The following is a 15720-nucleotide window of genomic DNA, read 5'->3' as shown; positions in this document are numbered from 1 at the left end:
AATCATTAGAAATCTGAGAGCCATCAAGGATTTAACTCAAGCCTTGGCACAAGAGAAAGGGTGATGTTCCAAGGGGCAGTTTATGTATGTAGCAGTTTTCTTTGGAATGGGGGAAGTACAGGGTTTTAAATGGAGAATGATTGATGTGTTTTGGCACATAATTCAAGGAGCCTCACGCTCTGTTATATACTATGTTAAGAAAATAAGAAACAGTGGCATCCTTCCAGACCTCTGAGACAGTAAGTATAGAATAAAGTATCAAAGCCAGGTGTTGGTGATACACATCTACAATCTCAGCACATAGGAGGCAGAGGCAGATCTCTGTGGTTGGAGGCCAGGCTTGTCTAGAAAGCAAGGTCTAGGACAGCCAGAGCTCTTACAAAGCAAAACCTTGTCACAGAAAACAAACAAACAAACAATAAAGTATCAAAAGGAATGAGCCATTCCTCAGCTTTAGAATACTAAGCCTAGATAGTTATAACCACATTGAATTTGTCTTGGAGCTACCAAGGCATTGAGGTCTGAACTACTTTCAAATACAATAGAACCAGAGACAACATTCAATTGTAATACTACCCGAGAGCCATCTTACAGAGTTGCATACCTTAGTATCCTGGTGTGTCACACAGAGGCATGTTAATGTGTAACTGTTGTGTGACATTACCTGGAAAGATGTGAAAAAAAAATGTCCACTCACCCCAAAGAGGGAGCCGATGATCACAGTAAAGCTACTAACAAAGACTGACTTGGTGAAGCAATCAGTTCAACTGGGGCTGCTTGCAGGATGTGTGTGAGAGGCTACATACAGGAGCAGAAATGACTCAGAAACAGTTGCATCACCCATGCATTGGTGACGGCTCATGAAAGCTGGGAACTTAGAGCACACTCCACAAAAGGTTGGAGAGATCCTTCCAGGCAGGTTAGTAGCTGGTCTGAGAGTCTCTGCCTTCTTGACCACATATCTTTGTTCCAGGATGGGGGCCCTTGAGAATTTGATCCCTTTTGGAGGCTCCCTCAAATTTCAAGTGTTTTAACTTCCTGAGTCTTAAGGAGACTCCCTTCAGAATATCCTGAGTCTGAGGAGTTTCCCTGCAGGCTGGAATGCTTCATCAAGAGGGGAAATATTACAAAATAGTCCCACTATAAAGTAAAAGTTAACTGAATCTAGGGACTTTTGTTTCTTGCTTGCTAGTTACCATGAAACTGTCTAGCATTTTAGCTCAGGCTGAATATAAGAGAAGTCTCTGGGAATTGTAATAAAGTCAAATTGTTTCCACTTAAGGCAGGGAACTGAGAAAAACAAAACTATTTCTGCGTGCACTATTTCTGACATGGGAAGAATGTGGCTTTTCCTGGGGAGATAGAAACAAACATCAGTTCATCCTAGACAGGAAAGACAGCAATGACAGACAAATCCTTTCTCCCAGGTCTATGTTGGGGATCCGTGAGTTTACTGGAATATGATGGTTGGTGAAATTGTCAACAGGAAAGAATGCAGAATAACCTGGGCTATGGATTTCTGGGCATTTGCAAGGTTATCTTGATTATGTTCATTGACATGGAAGGTCCATCCTGACTGGAGGCAGGGCGTTCACTTGCTGAACGATCTCTATGTAAAATAAAGAAAGTGAGCTGGGCATTAGGCAGCATTGGTACCTCACTGTTCCCTGATTGTGGCTGTGATGTGACCAGTGTTTACTGCCTTGACTTTTCTGCTACAATAGACTGTACCATGAGCGATGAGATGGACAAACCCTTTCTCCCTTCTGTTGCTGTTGTCAGGATATTTGTTATAGTAACAAGAAGAGAAAATAGTGCACGAGGTTACTTAGAGATGCATAAGTGGCCGAAAAGGAGTAGTGTCACTGAAAAGCCCAGCTTGGCAGGGGCGATGACTCATGGATGCTGCATTCCCAGTAATTGCTCACTAATCATATAACAGCAGGAAGTGGCACCATGGACCTTGTAACTTGTTTTCATCTTCCTAGGTCTTCGGAGCCTCCTTTCTCCCATCAGGAGAGAATCTTTTCATTCAGACGAAATATCTACCCAACAAATAAACAGGTGGAAAATGGAATCTTACTGAAATTTAGTTTTGAAAGAGCCCATTTCATGGTCTGTTTAACTGTATCACAGGAATAATCGAACACGATAGGAAGGGGAAAGAATCGCTATATTCACATCTTGCCTGATACTGTAGAATGTGACATTTAAAGCTAAAAGAACTTCAAGTTTTCCAATTATTAAATACTGATCTGGGGAAAGGACATCTGTTCTTAATCGGTAGTTTAGTCTTGTGTATGCACACACGCGTGTTCGTGTATGTTTGTGAATGAAAAACAGATCTTTGTACTTGTAAAACGGTTGTCATTATAATAGCAATAAATAGACAACAGGTTATGAGTTACTAGGTCATTAATGCAAGCTTCTTGATAAAGGCAATTTGATTCTATCATTATGATTTATCCCACACCCGGGCATGCATTAAGACTTCAAGGCACACATGTCCAGACTTGTTTTATTGTTTAACTACTTATAAGTAATATTGCTTGTAATAAAACTACTTTACTAAAAATTAATAGAAATTTACTATTTTGTTGATGTAAATTGCTTTTTTCAAACATTGCCTGGTCAACTGCTGACTTTGTGCCATTCACCAACTTGTACTCTTACAAAGAGCTGCATTAAAGAAGAAAAAATGGAAATAGAACCCTTCATAGGATATGATCACCTAGTCTCGAAGCAATTGACAAGCATCGATGAATTATGTTTTAGTAGTGCCCCTCTGGGTTGTGTAGCTGCTATATTTTCCATCTGTCAAATAGGAAATATTAAACTTTATACAAACTTTTTAATCCTAAATTTACCTTTGACTATTTAAGGCTCACAGACTGTATTTATCAGGGGTTAAGGAGATCATGTTCAATAAGAGAGGAGCAAGTGTCTGTGTATAGTTATACAGCAAAGGTTCAGTGAGAACACACACACACACACACACACACACACACACACTTTTAAGTCCTGGGGATACATCTCTCCAAAGACACCTAATAAAAATGCTAAGAAGTTAGTGTGTGGTAGAGTGCATACTTCGGCATACCAGGCTACGATTCAAACCCTAAGGGGTAAAGAATTTACCCTAAAAGGCAGGTAGTAAGGGTGGGAGGGAGGGCAACACAAGGCATTTTGCTTAATGTTCTACTTGTAATTTCTGTTTCTATTGCCTTTCTGGATTTTCTGCTTTACTCCAACCCCATATTAACTTGATCTTCTAGACACCTTTTTATTCCTCATGGAAACTTTCTCTCATTCTGCCCCCTTTGCATGGAATAATGGTAGCATTTAGTGTACTGCAAACATATGTGCCAACCATTATCCAGTCTTGAAAATAGATGCCAAGAGTGATTTCATTTAAACAACTGAAGTCGAAAGCACTAAAGAAACAAGGGCAGTTCAGGCACCCTTTCCACTGTTGCTTAGGGTCTTGTGGGGGGTCATCCTTGTAGATTCCTGGGAATTTTTCTAGTGCTAGGTTTCTTGCTAGCCCCATAATGGCTCCCTCAATCAAGATGTCTCTTTTCTTGTTCTCCATCTCTGTTCTTCCTCCACCTCGACCATCTCCTTCCTTCTGGTTATCCTCCCCCTCCCTTTCCTTATTCTCTTCTTTCTTCTCCCCTTTCATCTTCATTTTAGCCCCACCTTCACTCCTGCAGTTTTCTCAGGAGATCTTGTCTATCTCTCCTTACCAGAGGAATCTATGTATGTTTCTCTTAGGGTTCTCCTTGTTACTTAGCTTCTCTGTGGTGGTGGACTATAGGCACCTTTTCTTTTGCTTTATGGCTAGTATTCACCTATGAGTGGATACATACCATGCTCAATTATCTGTATCTGAGTTACCTCACTCAAGATTTTTTTTTATAGTTACATCCATTTGCAAGCAAATTTCAAGATGTCTTTTTTTTTTTTTTAACCACTGAGTACTTTTTACCACTCCATTGTGTAAATATATCACATTTTCTTTTTCTATTCTTCAGCTGAGGGGCATCTAGGTTGTTTTCAGGTTTTGGCTATTACAAACAATGTTGCAAGAAAATAGTTGAACAAATGTCCTTGTAATATGGTTGAGCATCCATTGGGTATGTGACTAAGAGTGGTATTTCTGGTTCTTGAGGTAGGTTGATTCCCAATTTTCTGAGAAACTGCCATAATGATTTCCAGGTGGTTGAACAAATTTACATTCCCACCAGCAATGGAGGAGTGTTCCCTTTACTCCACATCCTCTCCAACATGAGCTGTTATTGATGTTTTTGATCTTAGCCATTCTGACAGTTGTAAAATAGTATCTCAGAGTAATTTTGATCTGCATTTCTGCGATGGCTTAGGATGTTGAACATTTTTTTAAGTGTCTTTCATTCATTTGAAATTCTTCTGTTGAGAATTCTGTTTAGATCTGCACCCCGTTTTTAAACTGGATTATTTGATATTTTGATGTCTTGAGTTCTTTATATATTTTGGAGATCAGTCCTCTGTCTGACGTGGGGTTGGTGAAGCTCTTTTCCCATTCAGTAGGCTGCATTTTTGTCTTAGTTACTATGTTCTTTGCTTTACAGATGCTTCTCAGTTTCAGGGGGTCCCATTTATTTATTGTTGCTCTCAGTGTCTGTGCTACTGGGGTTACTTTTTTTGAAGCAGTCTCCTATGCCCATGCATTGAAGGCTACTTCCCACTTTCTCTGCTATCAGGTTCAGTGTGGTCGGATTTATATTGAGGTCTTTAATCCATTTGGACTTGAGTTTTGTGCATGGGGACAGGTATGGATCTATTTTCATTCTTCTGTGTGCTGACATCCATTTACGCCAGCACCATTTGTTGAAGGTGCTTTCTTTTTTCCATTGTATAATTTTAACTTCTTTGTCAAAAATCAGGTGTTCATAAGACCCTAAACAATAGTGAAGAGGGTGCCTGAACTGGTCTTGCCTTGCAGTCAGATTGATGACTATCTTAAATGTCATAATAGAACCTTCATCCAGCAACTGATAGAAGCAGATGCAGAGAACCACAGCAGAGTATTGGGCTGAACTCCCAAAGTCCAGTCGAAGAGAGGGAGTAGTGAGAATATGAACAAAGAGGTCAAAATCATGATGGAAATACCCACTGAAACAGCTTACCGAAACTAATGGAAGTCTTCCAACTCCAACCTGACAGTGAGGAAATCAGAATAGAACCAAACTAAGCCCTCTGAATGAGGGTGGAAGCTGTATGACTGGGCCATGACTGTGGGGCCACTGGCAGTGAGACCAGGATATATTCCAACTGCTTTTTAGAACCCATTCTCATTGGAGGTATACCTTGTTCAACCTAGATATAGATTGCCTCAAAGCAATCGCTAGACTTTGTTGACTCCCCATGAGAAGCCTTACCCTCTCTGAACAGTGGGATGGAGGTGGGAGATGAAGGTAGAGGGAGCAGGAGGAGGGGAGGGAATGAAAAATGGATTTGGCATGCAAATTGAGAAAATAGATTTTTAATGAACCAAAATAAAAATTAGTATTAAAATGTAAATAGTAAGCTATTTATGGGGAAAAACCAAGGGACATTCTGCCATAGTTCCTGTCTGCTGCAGTCCCAGACCTGCCTTTCCTATTACCCTGGAGTCATGGTACAGATGCTAGGGGAAGAATCTCATGGTCATGAACGAGCAGCTAGCCCACACTGGAGTTTACAGTCGTCTCAGATCTGTCCTTCCCTCTGATTTAGAAGCCAGCTGCTGGAAACACCTATTCTTTCCTCTGCTGATCATATCCCTACAGAGACTTTTATTGGCAAACCCAAGAGCACACCTAGAAAAATGGATGTGAAATGCAATATTAATCTATTCAGCTCACGGCATAATGGAGTATATAGACAGTATGCAGCTAATAACAAATAAACAAAACGCTGGCTTCTATCTGCATACATTTTAGATAGATTCCTGCTGCTTGTTACTGATGACTTATCACAAGAAGGAATGTCAAAGGAAAATTAGTTTGTAGGCAAGGAATTTTGATAACTTGAAAGTATTAGAAAATTCTGCTTTTGGAGGAGTATGTATGGGTAGTGTGTTACATGTATGATATATGCTTTTATTTGATAGTTTAACGTGTACACATGGACATGCTGCTATGTGTGCATGTGAGTCCACGTGCTTATGGAGACCAGAAGTTTGTCTTGGTCACTTGCCAGTGTTATTTTTGATACATACTAATTTGAATATACATGAAGGCAGAAAGTTGCTATTATTTAAACTATAAAATTTTTATTTCTCACCAATATTATGAAGGGTTGCATTACTTACTAGTTCTCCTATGTAGAGCTATTTTAGCTAATGAAGGGATAGGAGAGTTGGGAAAGTGCTCACCACACATGCATGAATATCTGAGCTTGGTTTCCCATCACCCAGCTGCTCACAATGGTATAAGCGCATAATTCCAGGAATGTACGTCTGTAATCCCAGGACTGTGGAGACAGAGACCTGAGGATTCCTGCGGCCACCTGGACAGCTTATCTAGCTTACTCTCTGAGTTCCAGGCTCAGGGAGAAACTGTCCCAAATATAAGGAGGAAAGTTATTGAGGAAGGCATTCAACATTGACCTCTGGTTTTCACACACACATGCACACATACACGCACACACACATGCATGTGATGATTTATAGAGCATGTACAGGACTCAAGATTGGGACTCCTGATTGGTATCTTACAGTGACAATGTTAAGCAATTTTAATGGCTAAGTGCTATTAGAGAAATTCTTCATTTATCATCTGGAATAGGGGTAGAGTATGATATAAAATCTGAATTAGGGCAGCTGCTTCTGCTTTCTGATGTGGGATATAGCTTTAGAGTCATGTCGTGTCAATGTGAACACCCATTCAGAAGTGGAAAGTGGGAAGAGTAGATGATTTATCAACTTTTGAAAACTCTTCTGGGCTAATGAATGGAATAACAGGATTTTATTGCCCTCCCTTGGATGGAATACATAAAGAATCCTGTACATACAAAGGTAGATTGAATAATAGATGGGAAGGAAAATTATTCAATATATTTGCTATGGAAATTGGGTGATGAAGAGGATATTAGGACCCAGAAGTAATACAGGTAATGAAATCATCAATAAAAAATTCACCACCATAGGAGTGATTATGAATAGACAGCTTTGGTCAATGGTTATGACCAGTATGCTAAGTAAAGTGCTTTTCATGTACACCATTCCAATTTGACAAAAGCTTCCATAAGTTTTCACTGGTAGTTCTGTATTATGTATTTTTGGAAAGTTGAATGATATTTGGATTTATGCAGAACAGACAAAAACAGTTTTCTGGGGATAATTAAATGAGACTAATAGAACAGAAAATTCAGGTTCTGCTATTTTCTTAGTTTTATTAGACTTGAAACAATATGAAATGTGATAAGAATAATCGTTTATGTTACAATGAACAAGGTAGTGTTATGTGGGCTCTAGATGGTTACAGAATCCTAAAGTTCATGCCCGTCAGGATTTATCCACTGATACCATCCAACTTCTTCCTGATTGGGCTGGTGATGTTATGGGAGAGAATATATGCCTAGTATTTTGACTATTGAGGTCACAGGCCATGTGGGGCAATCTACTAGTCATATTTTGCCAAATGGTCAGGAGGTTAAGTTTCTTTCTAACTATTTATGTTTATAACCATTAGACTACTGTTGCTATCACCTTTAGGTCAGAAAAGTTTTGCTTCAGCAGTGGCTGATGGTCAAAGAGAAGATTCATAACTAGTCAATGAGCTGAGAATGAATGACTGCTGAGTTGTTTGCTCTAAATGGGACATCTACATGACTCTGCTAAAGCCCAGGAGAAGAGTGGAAGCTAAGAGATGGGGAGAAATACAGTAGATCAAAGGTTTCTCGGTGGGCCATGAATGTTTCAATCATAAACACACAAAATCTGATGCTGACTACATTGGTACTCCAAAGAGAAAATAAGAAACGGAATACTTGACATGAGGAAAAGTTATCAGGCTAGTTGGGAAGAAGAAAGGGGTCTGAATAAATGAGAAAAATATGGGTAGTGGGAGGGGTTAACGTAATTTCAGTGTATTGTGTAAAGCATGTTACTCCAAAAATAAAATGTTGATTTAAAAACCAAGAGATTCTACATTTGTGAATGTATATAAACATGTTATGTATGTGTGTTCATGTATACTTTAGTATATGGATATATGTGTGCTTTCAATAATGTATGTGTGCACATTTGCATATGTATGTGGCTCGTGTGCATTGGTTGGTATGTGGGGCTAACATGGAGATAAATGGATTCTTCCCAGCACTGAGGCAGCCCATTAACAAATATTTATAATTGTATGTCTTACCCTGGAGTTCTGATAGCAGTTTTGGAGTCTTGTTTAATTGACATAATTGTTTATACTTGGTAAGTCCTACCCTGTTGGGGACATATATTTCCTTAAGTGAATAATCATGGAATTTAAACTTATTAATCTTAATCAATGATGTGTAAGAATTCTGGCTTACCATGTAAGCTATATTGACATAAATCATGCCTTTGAGAAAGTCTATAACAGACTTCAAATCAATAATTTGCAGACATATTTTGCAAGTATTTTGTCAACTTGGAAGCTTTCTATCAATGTCGAATTTTACTATGGTTTCATTGATTAACCACTTGCTTCCATCCTGCCAGAAGCTCTTCTTGATTTCACTAAATTAGTTGTTATATAATAAACACATAATGTTAGGCAGAAGAATACCCAAGAACAAGAAAGATAAATGAAACTGTATCCTAGGTACAGGTCTAACTCTGAGCACTCACACCAGTGTGGCAGGTGTGACAGGTGAATCCTTGAATTTGCCTGGATGGTCTTGGATCAGACATCAAAATGCCTGCCCTAAATCCTGATCTTATCACTGATGGTATGCTATTAGGTGTTGTTTTCTTATCTGTGGAAGGTTAGAAATGTCTTCCCTGACTAACTCACAAGTTTGTGGGAGCTTTAAGAGAGCAAGCATGAAATTTCTCTGGACACTAAAAAGAAAGTTCTATGTAAATGTGAGAAATTATAGCATTGCCATTTTAATAATTCTTGTAACTATTGTTTATACTTCAGGTTGTTGATATAACAATATTACAAAATATGAAGACAGCTTGGAATGAGGTGGGTCTATCTATATGTAAGGAAGATTTATAGCCTTCCTTGATTCCATGATGCTAATAAGTAGAGCCAGTGATGGTTGCGGTTTTCCTAGTGGCCTCTTTATATGGCTTGTCTGACTCCTTTACCAAGATTTATATCTGCTTGAGCATGCACCCTGCACCACAGTTATGGCCCCCATCAATCTCTAGCATACTTGGTATGGTAGTAGTCACGGCCCTTGCCTCCTTAACGGTCTACAGAGGGCCTCTGAGATGCTATGCTTCCTGTGGCTATGACAGATTTCCTTTGAGTTTTGCTATGTTTGCAGGAAGATTGGAGGTTTGTGGGAGGCCCAAAAAACACTGTATTAAGGCCAATCCCAGAGCAAATGTCGTTAAAAGCCAAATAGTTTTTCATGATGATTCCTTGTCCAATAGAGACTTACAAGTCAAAGGCTGCTTCCTCTTCTTTCTGTGTCTTTGAGTCCCTAAAGCCAAATTAAATGATGAAAGTCATTCAACACTTGCTATAGGAAAGTTTTAGCCCCTGCAAGAACCAAGAAAACCTTTCCACTGTGTACAGTCATGATGGGGGTCAATCAGTAAAATCTGAACCTTGAATCTGTGTGTTGGATGAAGTCCAAATGGGCCTTTTGAGTTTTATTACTGGCAGGTGAGCCCAGAGAGTAATTGTGACAACTCATTCCCTAAAAGTATTTTTTTAAGGACTATATTTCAAACTTGTTAACAGTGTGATCCTAGCCAATCTTTCTAGGAGTGTGTGTGTGTGTGTGTGTGTGTGTGTGTGTAAGCCTGAGGACAAACTCAGTAAACTCAGTTGTTCACATGCTAGGCAAGCATTTGATTAGTAACCTTCATCCTCCATCCAGTCCAGTTTTAAGGTGGGCACTGTAAAAATGACTTATGTTGGCAGCATATATAATTACTTAATATCTTATAAATACATCATGCAATTTCTTGCCTCCATCTTTTCAAAAGCAATGTATTTTCTCTCTCTTTGGGATGTGTCATGCTTGTCCCTATTAAGTCATCTTATTTATGTCTATAATCTAGCTTAAATATTGTATTTGTCAACTTTTATGTTAAAACAAAACAGCTTTGAAAACCAGAGGGGCACCATGAAGAGCTTTTATTATGTTCCCAGGTCATCAGATTGATTGTTTAGTGACCCACACTTGGCTAAGGTTATTTGTTCTCATTCAAGATGGAGTTAACTGGGATTAGTCCTAAGCTTCTGGTTGGTTTTGAGCCCTTGATGAAGAAAAAGAAATTTTCTATTGGCTGTTATTCTGAGATGCAAGGAGAACCCACAATTCACAAACAAGTGTTGTGTTACTGTTAGTCTTCAATCCATTAACATTCCCTGTTAGAAATGTGTGACATAACTAAGTTCAATGTTAATGGGTCATAGACACAACCACCCTGTGGTATGACACAGGGCAGTATATAATTATATCACAGGAAAGTATGACAAAAATTGCTTAATACAAATATGAAGACTTCATTAACTCTTCTAGCAGAACCAATGCTGACGCCTATGTTCTTAAATACATTTTGTGATGCTTACCTCTTGGAATTTTCCTTAATTAATCTTCCAAGCACATAGAAAATTGTAGAATTTTCTAGTTATGAATTTTTAGTATCATACTCTTATTTGTTTATAATAGAGTATCAATGTATTTGAATAGATGAAGGAGTGAGCCATACAACAAGCTCTAACAAAATCTTCCAATCATAGTCTTTCTAATATTTCTAAAGGATTCTAGGTAATGCAGCTGATCTTCTTTCTATGATAGAAGATTATTCTGATAAGCCTACGTTAAGTTTGAAGTATTCTAAATAAACAAATACATTTAATAATTCTAACATACCAAGAATCATAGCTTAGGTGAGCCAACTTAGATGTATATAGAACCCTTATATTAGCCCATAGCTGCACAAAAATCAAACTATCTAACAATAAAACCTACTATAAAATAAGTAATGTCTGGTCTTAATAATTTATTGAAGCCGGGCGGCGGTGGCGCACGCCTTTAATCCCAGCACTCGGGAGGCAGAGGCAGGCGGATCTCTGTGAGTTCGAGACCAGCCTGGTCTACAAGAGCTAGTTCCAGGACAGGCTCCAAAGCTACAGAGAAACCCTGTCTCTAAAAACCAAAAAAAAAAAAAATTATTGAGAGACTTCTGCAGAGTATGCCGGAACCAGCAACCTCTGGAGGACTAGGTCCAGTTCAGTGATCTCCACAGGAACAGAGATCTGAGCCAGGGACATCTGCAGGAACAGGCCCGAGTCAGCGACCTCCACTGGAGCAGGTTCGAGGGAGCAACTTCCTAGGGAGCAGGCCTGAGCCAACCATTCTGTGCCAGAGCAGGACCCAGCCAGCAACCTCTTGAGAGCAGGCCTGAAGGACATTCAAGATTGCAAAGTGACCTCTGTGAGCCTCACGTGACCTCTGAAATTACTGAAACTATGACCCCCCACTCCATTACGGGGAGCAACCATATGAGCCTTGGATCCTCTGGCACCTGGAAGAGTGATCACCAGAGACAGAGCCCCAACTACACCAGTCAGAGGAAAAGATGGGTAGACAAGATAAGAACACACTCAACACCACAAAGAACAACACAGCACCACCAAAAGATAGTGGCTCTACAACAGCAAGACTTGAACACTCCAATATAGATGAAGCAGAAGAATATGACCTAAAAAATAACTTCAGGAGAATGTTTGAGGTCCTTAAAGTGGGAATGAAAAATTATCTTAAAGAAATGGAGGAAAAGACAAACAAAACATTGGAATAAATCATCAAATCCCTTAAAAGAAACAAAGATAAAAAAATCAAACAGGTGAAAGAAATGATTCAAGACTTGAAAACTGAAATAGAGACAATAAAGAAATCACAAACTGGTCCGTCACTTGGTGCGGGAGGGAGTGCGAGAGCGGCGGTAGAGAGCCTCCGGTGTCCCAGGCTAGCGATGAGCATGGCAGAACAGGAGCCCACTGCTGAGCAGCTTGCCCAGATAGCGACCGAGAATGAGGAGGATAAACACCCTGTCAACTACAAGCCCCCAGCCCAGAAGAGCATCCAGGAGATCCAGGAACTGGACAAGGATGATGAGAGCCTTCGGAAGTACAAGGAGGCCCTGCTGGGCCCAGTGGCTGTCTCTGCAGACCCCAATGTCCCCAATGTCATTGTGACCCGCCTGACCTTGGTGTGCAGCTCCTCCCGGGGGACCTCTGGAACTGGACCTGACAGGTGATCTGGAGAGCTTCAAGAAACAGTCATTTGTATTGAAGGAAGGCGTGGAGTATCAGATAAAAATCTCTTTCCGGGTGAACAGAGAGATCGTGTCAGTCATGAAGTACATCCAGCACACATACAGGAAAGGGGTCAAAATTGACAAGACTGACTACATAGTTGGGAGCTACAGACCCCTGGCTGTGGAGTACGAGTTCCTCACACCCATGGAGGAGGCCCCTAAAGGCATGCTGGCGCGGGGCAGTTTCAACATCAAGTCCCACTTCACAGATGACAACAAGAATGACCACCTGTTGTGGGAGTGGAACCTCACCATCAAAAAGGAATGGAAGGACTGAGTTCCAGCTGGGAGGCAGGCAGGGCGACGGACAGACAGGACAGACATGCCCCACCCCAAACCCCTACCCACCCCAAACCAAAGTGCTGACAGGATCCTCCCTCACCATTCCTCCCTGGTCCTCTCAGGCAGGCAACTCTTCTGTCTGCCCTCCTCCATCTCCTGCCTGCAGGCCCCTGTGGTCTCCAGTGTCACATTGCTGCTTCTGCCTGTGCAGTGGGGGAGGGGTTCCAGCCCAGACCTTCAATCTGCTGTGTCCCTCCAGGTTCCCTTTGTCTTCCCTTCCTCAGGCCCTGGCTTCTAGAATGGAATGGAACACTGGGTTGCCCAGCCCACTTGTCTCTGCCCCAGCTGAGCTAAGTTGCTCCGCGTGGGCAGGGTTGGGCTGTCTGTCCTCCAGCCCCACTACTCCCTGGCCAGGTCATCCAACACTGTCAGTGACTGTTAAACCATGATGCCTTACATGTAGAACGTGTACTGCGGGCCGTCGCTAACTCTTAACTCCCCTGTCTGCATGAGCATGTGGTCTCCCCTGTGCTTGCCTTGTCTGCCATCCCCATCCTGGTGACCCACCCACGGAGGCCTGGGGTGCAGCTGTTGCTTCCTGCAGGCCTGGCCAGCTCTTCCCCCTCCTCGTGGCCAGGGTTGGGGGTGCTCCAGTAGCTAGGGGAGGGTCAATTGCCAAAACTCAATGCCTCCAGCCCCATCTAGGAGGCAGGATAGGGTACCCCATTCCTCTGCCTTCTCTGTCCTTATAGGCAGCACTCAAAGCCCCTGTCCCAACAGAGAGCCCCTGAGGGACAAAGCCAGCCGAGCCTCACTTGTCTCACCTGGGCCCTGTGGCCTGAACCTCGTGACTGGCCTGTCAGTATTTATTGCCTCCATTTGGGCCAGCTGGCCTGATGCCTCTGCCCTGGCTCTTGGTGCCACCATTCCTGGGCAGGCCTTCCCTGGACCCAGCCAGGACAAACGTGGGATCAAGTGCACACAGTAGAAAGGTGTCTCCTGTGCCTCCCCATCCCCATCCCCAATCCCCTCCCCCCCATGTGGAGTCTGCCAGGCCTAGGCCTCAACAGGCAGAGGAGCCTGTCCCTGCTTCTCTTCTGACTGGGAAATAAACACCCCTGAAGGAGTTTGGGATGGTGTGGTCTATGCTCCTTGTGGAGGGAATGGCAAGACTGCAGTGGAGGGTGGAGTTCTCTGGCTAGGAACGGCCTGCTGCTCACAGCCCCGTTGTATCTTTGCTACTGGCTTCCTGTTGAGAAGTGAATATAAAAAAAAATCTCTTGGGGGAAAAAGAAAAAGAAATTACAAACCAAGGAATTCTGGAAACGGAAAATACGGGAAGACAATCAGAAACCACGAATGTAAGTATAAACAGCAGAATACAAAGAAACAACAACAAAAGATCCCCAACAGTCCCCTTGCACATAATAATCAAAACATTAAACATACAGAATAAAGAAAAAATATTAAGGGCTGCAAAGGAAAAAGACCAAGTAACATATAAAGGCAGACCTATCAGAATTATACCTGTCTTCTCAGTGGATATAATGAAAGCCAGAAAGTCCTGATCCAGCATTAGGTAGACATGAAGAGACCATAGATGCCAACGCAGACAACTATATTGAAAACTTTCAATTACCATAGCCAGAAAAATCAAGATCTGTCATGACAGAACAGATTTAAGCAATGCCTAGACACAAACCCAGCCTTACACAAAGTACTAGGAAAACACAAATCCAAAAAAGTTAACTATACCCACAAAATCACAGACAATAGATGTTATCACAGCAGCAAATCCCAAAGGGAAAAACACACGTTATTAATAACACCACCAACAAAAAATAAAATAACGGGAAGTAACAATTACTGCTCATTAATATCCCTTAATATAAATGGACTCAACTCACCTCTAAAAAAGACACAGGCTAGCAGTTTGGCTATGAAAAGAGAATCCATCCTTCTGCTGCATACAAGAAACACACTTCAACCTCAAATACAGACATTGCCTCAGATTAAAGGGTTGAGGAAAAATTTTCTAAACAAATGGAGCTAAGAAGCAAGCTGGTGTAGCTATCCTAATATCTAACAAAATAGACTTTAAACTAAAATCAATAAAAACAGACAAAGAAGGACATTTCATATTTTTCACAGGAAAAATCTGTCAAGAGGAAATCTCAAACAGGATTATTATGCAATCCTGTACAATAAAGGAACTTCTAGAAGCATCACAATTCCTGACGTTAAACTCTACTACAGAGCTACAATACTGAAAACAGCCTGATATTGGTATAAAAACAGACAGGAGGATCAATGGGATCAAATCAAATTCCCAGATGTCAATTGATTTTTGACAAAGATGGATAGACACTGAGAGCAACAATTAGTAAATGGAACATCCTAAAATTGAGAAGCTTCTGTGAAGCAAAGGACACAGTTAACAAGTAAAAAGGTCAGCCTATAGAATGGGAAAAGATCTTCACACATCCGACATCAGACAGAGGGTTGATATCCAAAGTATACAAATAACTAAAGAAACAACTGCTCATCAAAAGAGCAAGTAATCCAACAAAAAATGTGGTACAGACCTAAACAGAGAACTCTCAACAGAGGAATCTAAAGTGGCTGAAAAACACTTAAAGCAATGCTCAACATCCTTAGCTATCAGAGAAATGCAAATCAAAATAACTCTGAGATTCTATCTTACACCAGTCAGAATGACCAAGATCAAAAACACTGATGACAGATTATCCTGGAGAGGATGTGGCATAAGGGGAACACTCCTGCATTGCTGCTGGGAGTGCAAACTGGTACAGCCGCTTTGGAAATCAGAATGGCAATGGAAACAACTCCCTCAAGACCCAGAAATACCACTTTTGGGTATATACCCAAAGGATGCTCAATAATACCACAAGGACATGTGCTCAACTATG

General features: G+C 41.1%; 1 protein-coding gene across 1 annotated transcript; it reads left to right on the top strand.

Moving 5' to 3' along the window:
• Positions 1–12144: 12144 nt before the first annotated feature.
• On the top strand, positions 12145–12785 carry LOC119813296 (rho GDP-dissociation inhibitor 1-like). Its single transcript, XM_038328537.1, is given in 2 exon segments — positions 12145–12415; positions 12417–12785. Coding segments are annotated over 2 exon segments (621 nt in total). The 5' UTR covers positions 12145–12163.
• The last annotated feature ends 2935 nt before the right edge of the window (positions 12786–15720 follow it).

Source organism: Arvicola amphibius, chromosome 4 (assembly GCF_903992535.2).
Source record: "Arvicola amphibius chromosome 4, mArvAmp1.2, whole genome shotgun sequence".
NCBI lineage: Eukaryota > Metazoa > Chordata > Mammalia > Rodentia > Cricetidae > Arvicola > Arvicola amphibius.
This window is presented reverse-complemented; position numbering and strand designations above follow the sequence as displayed.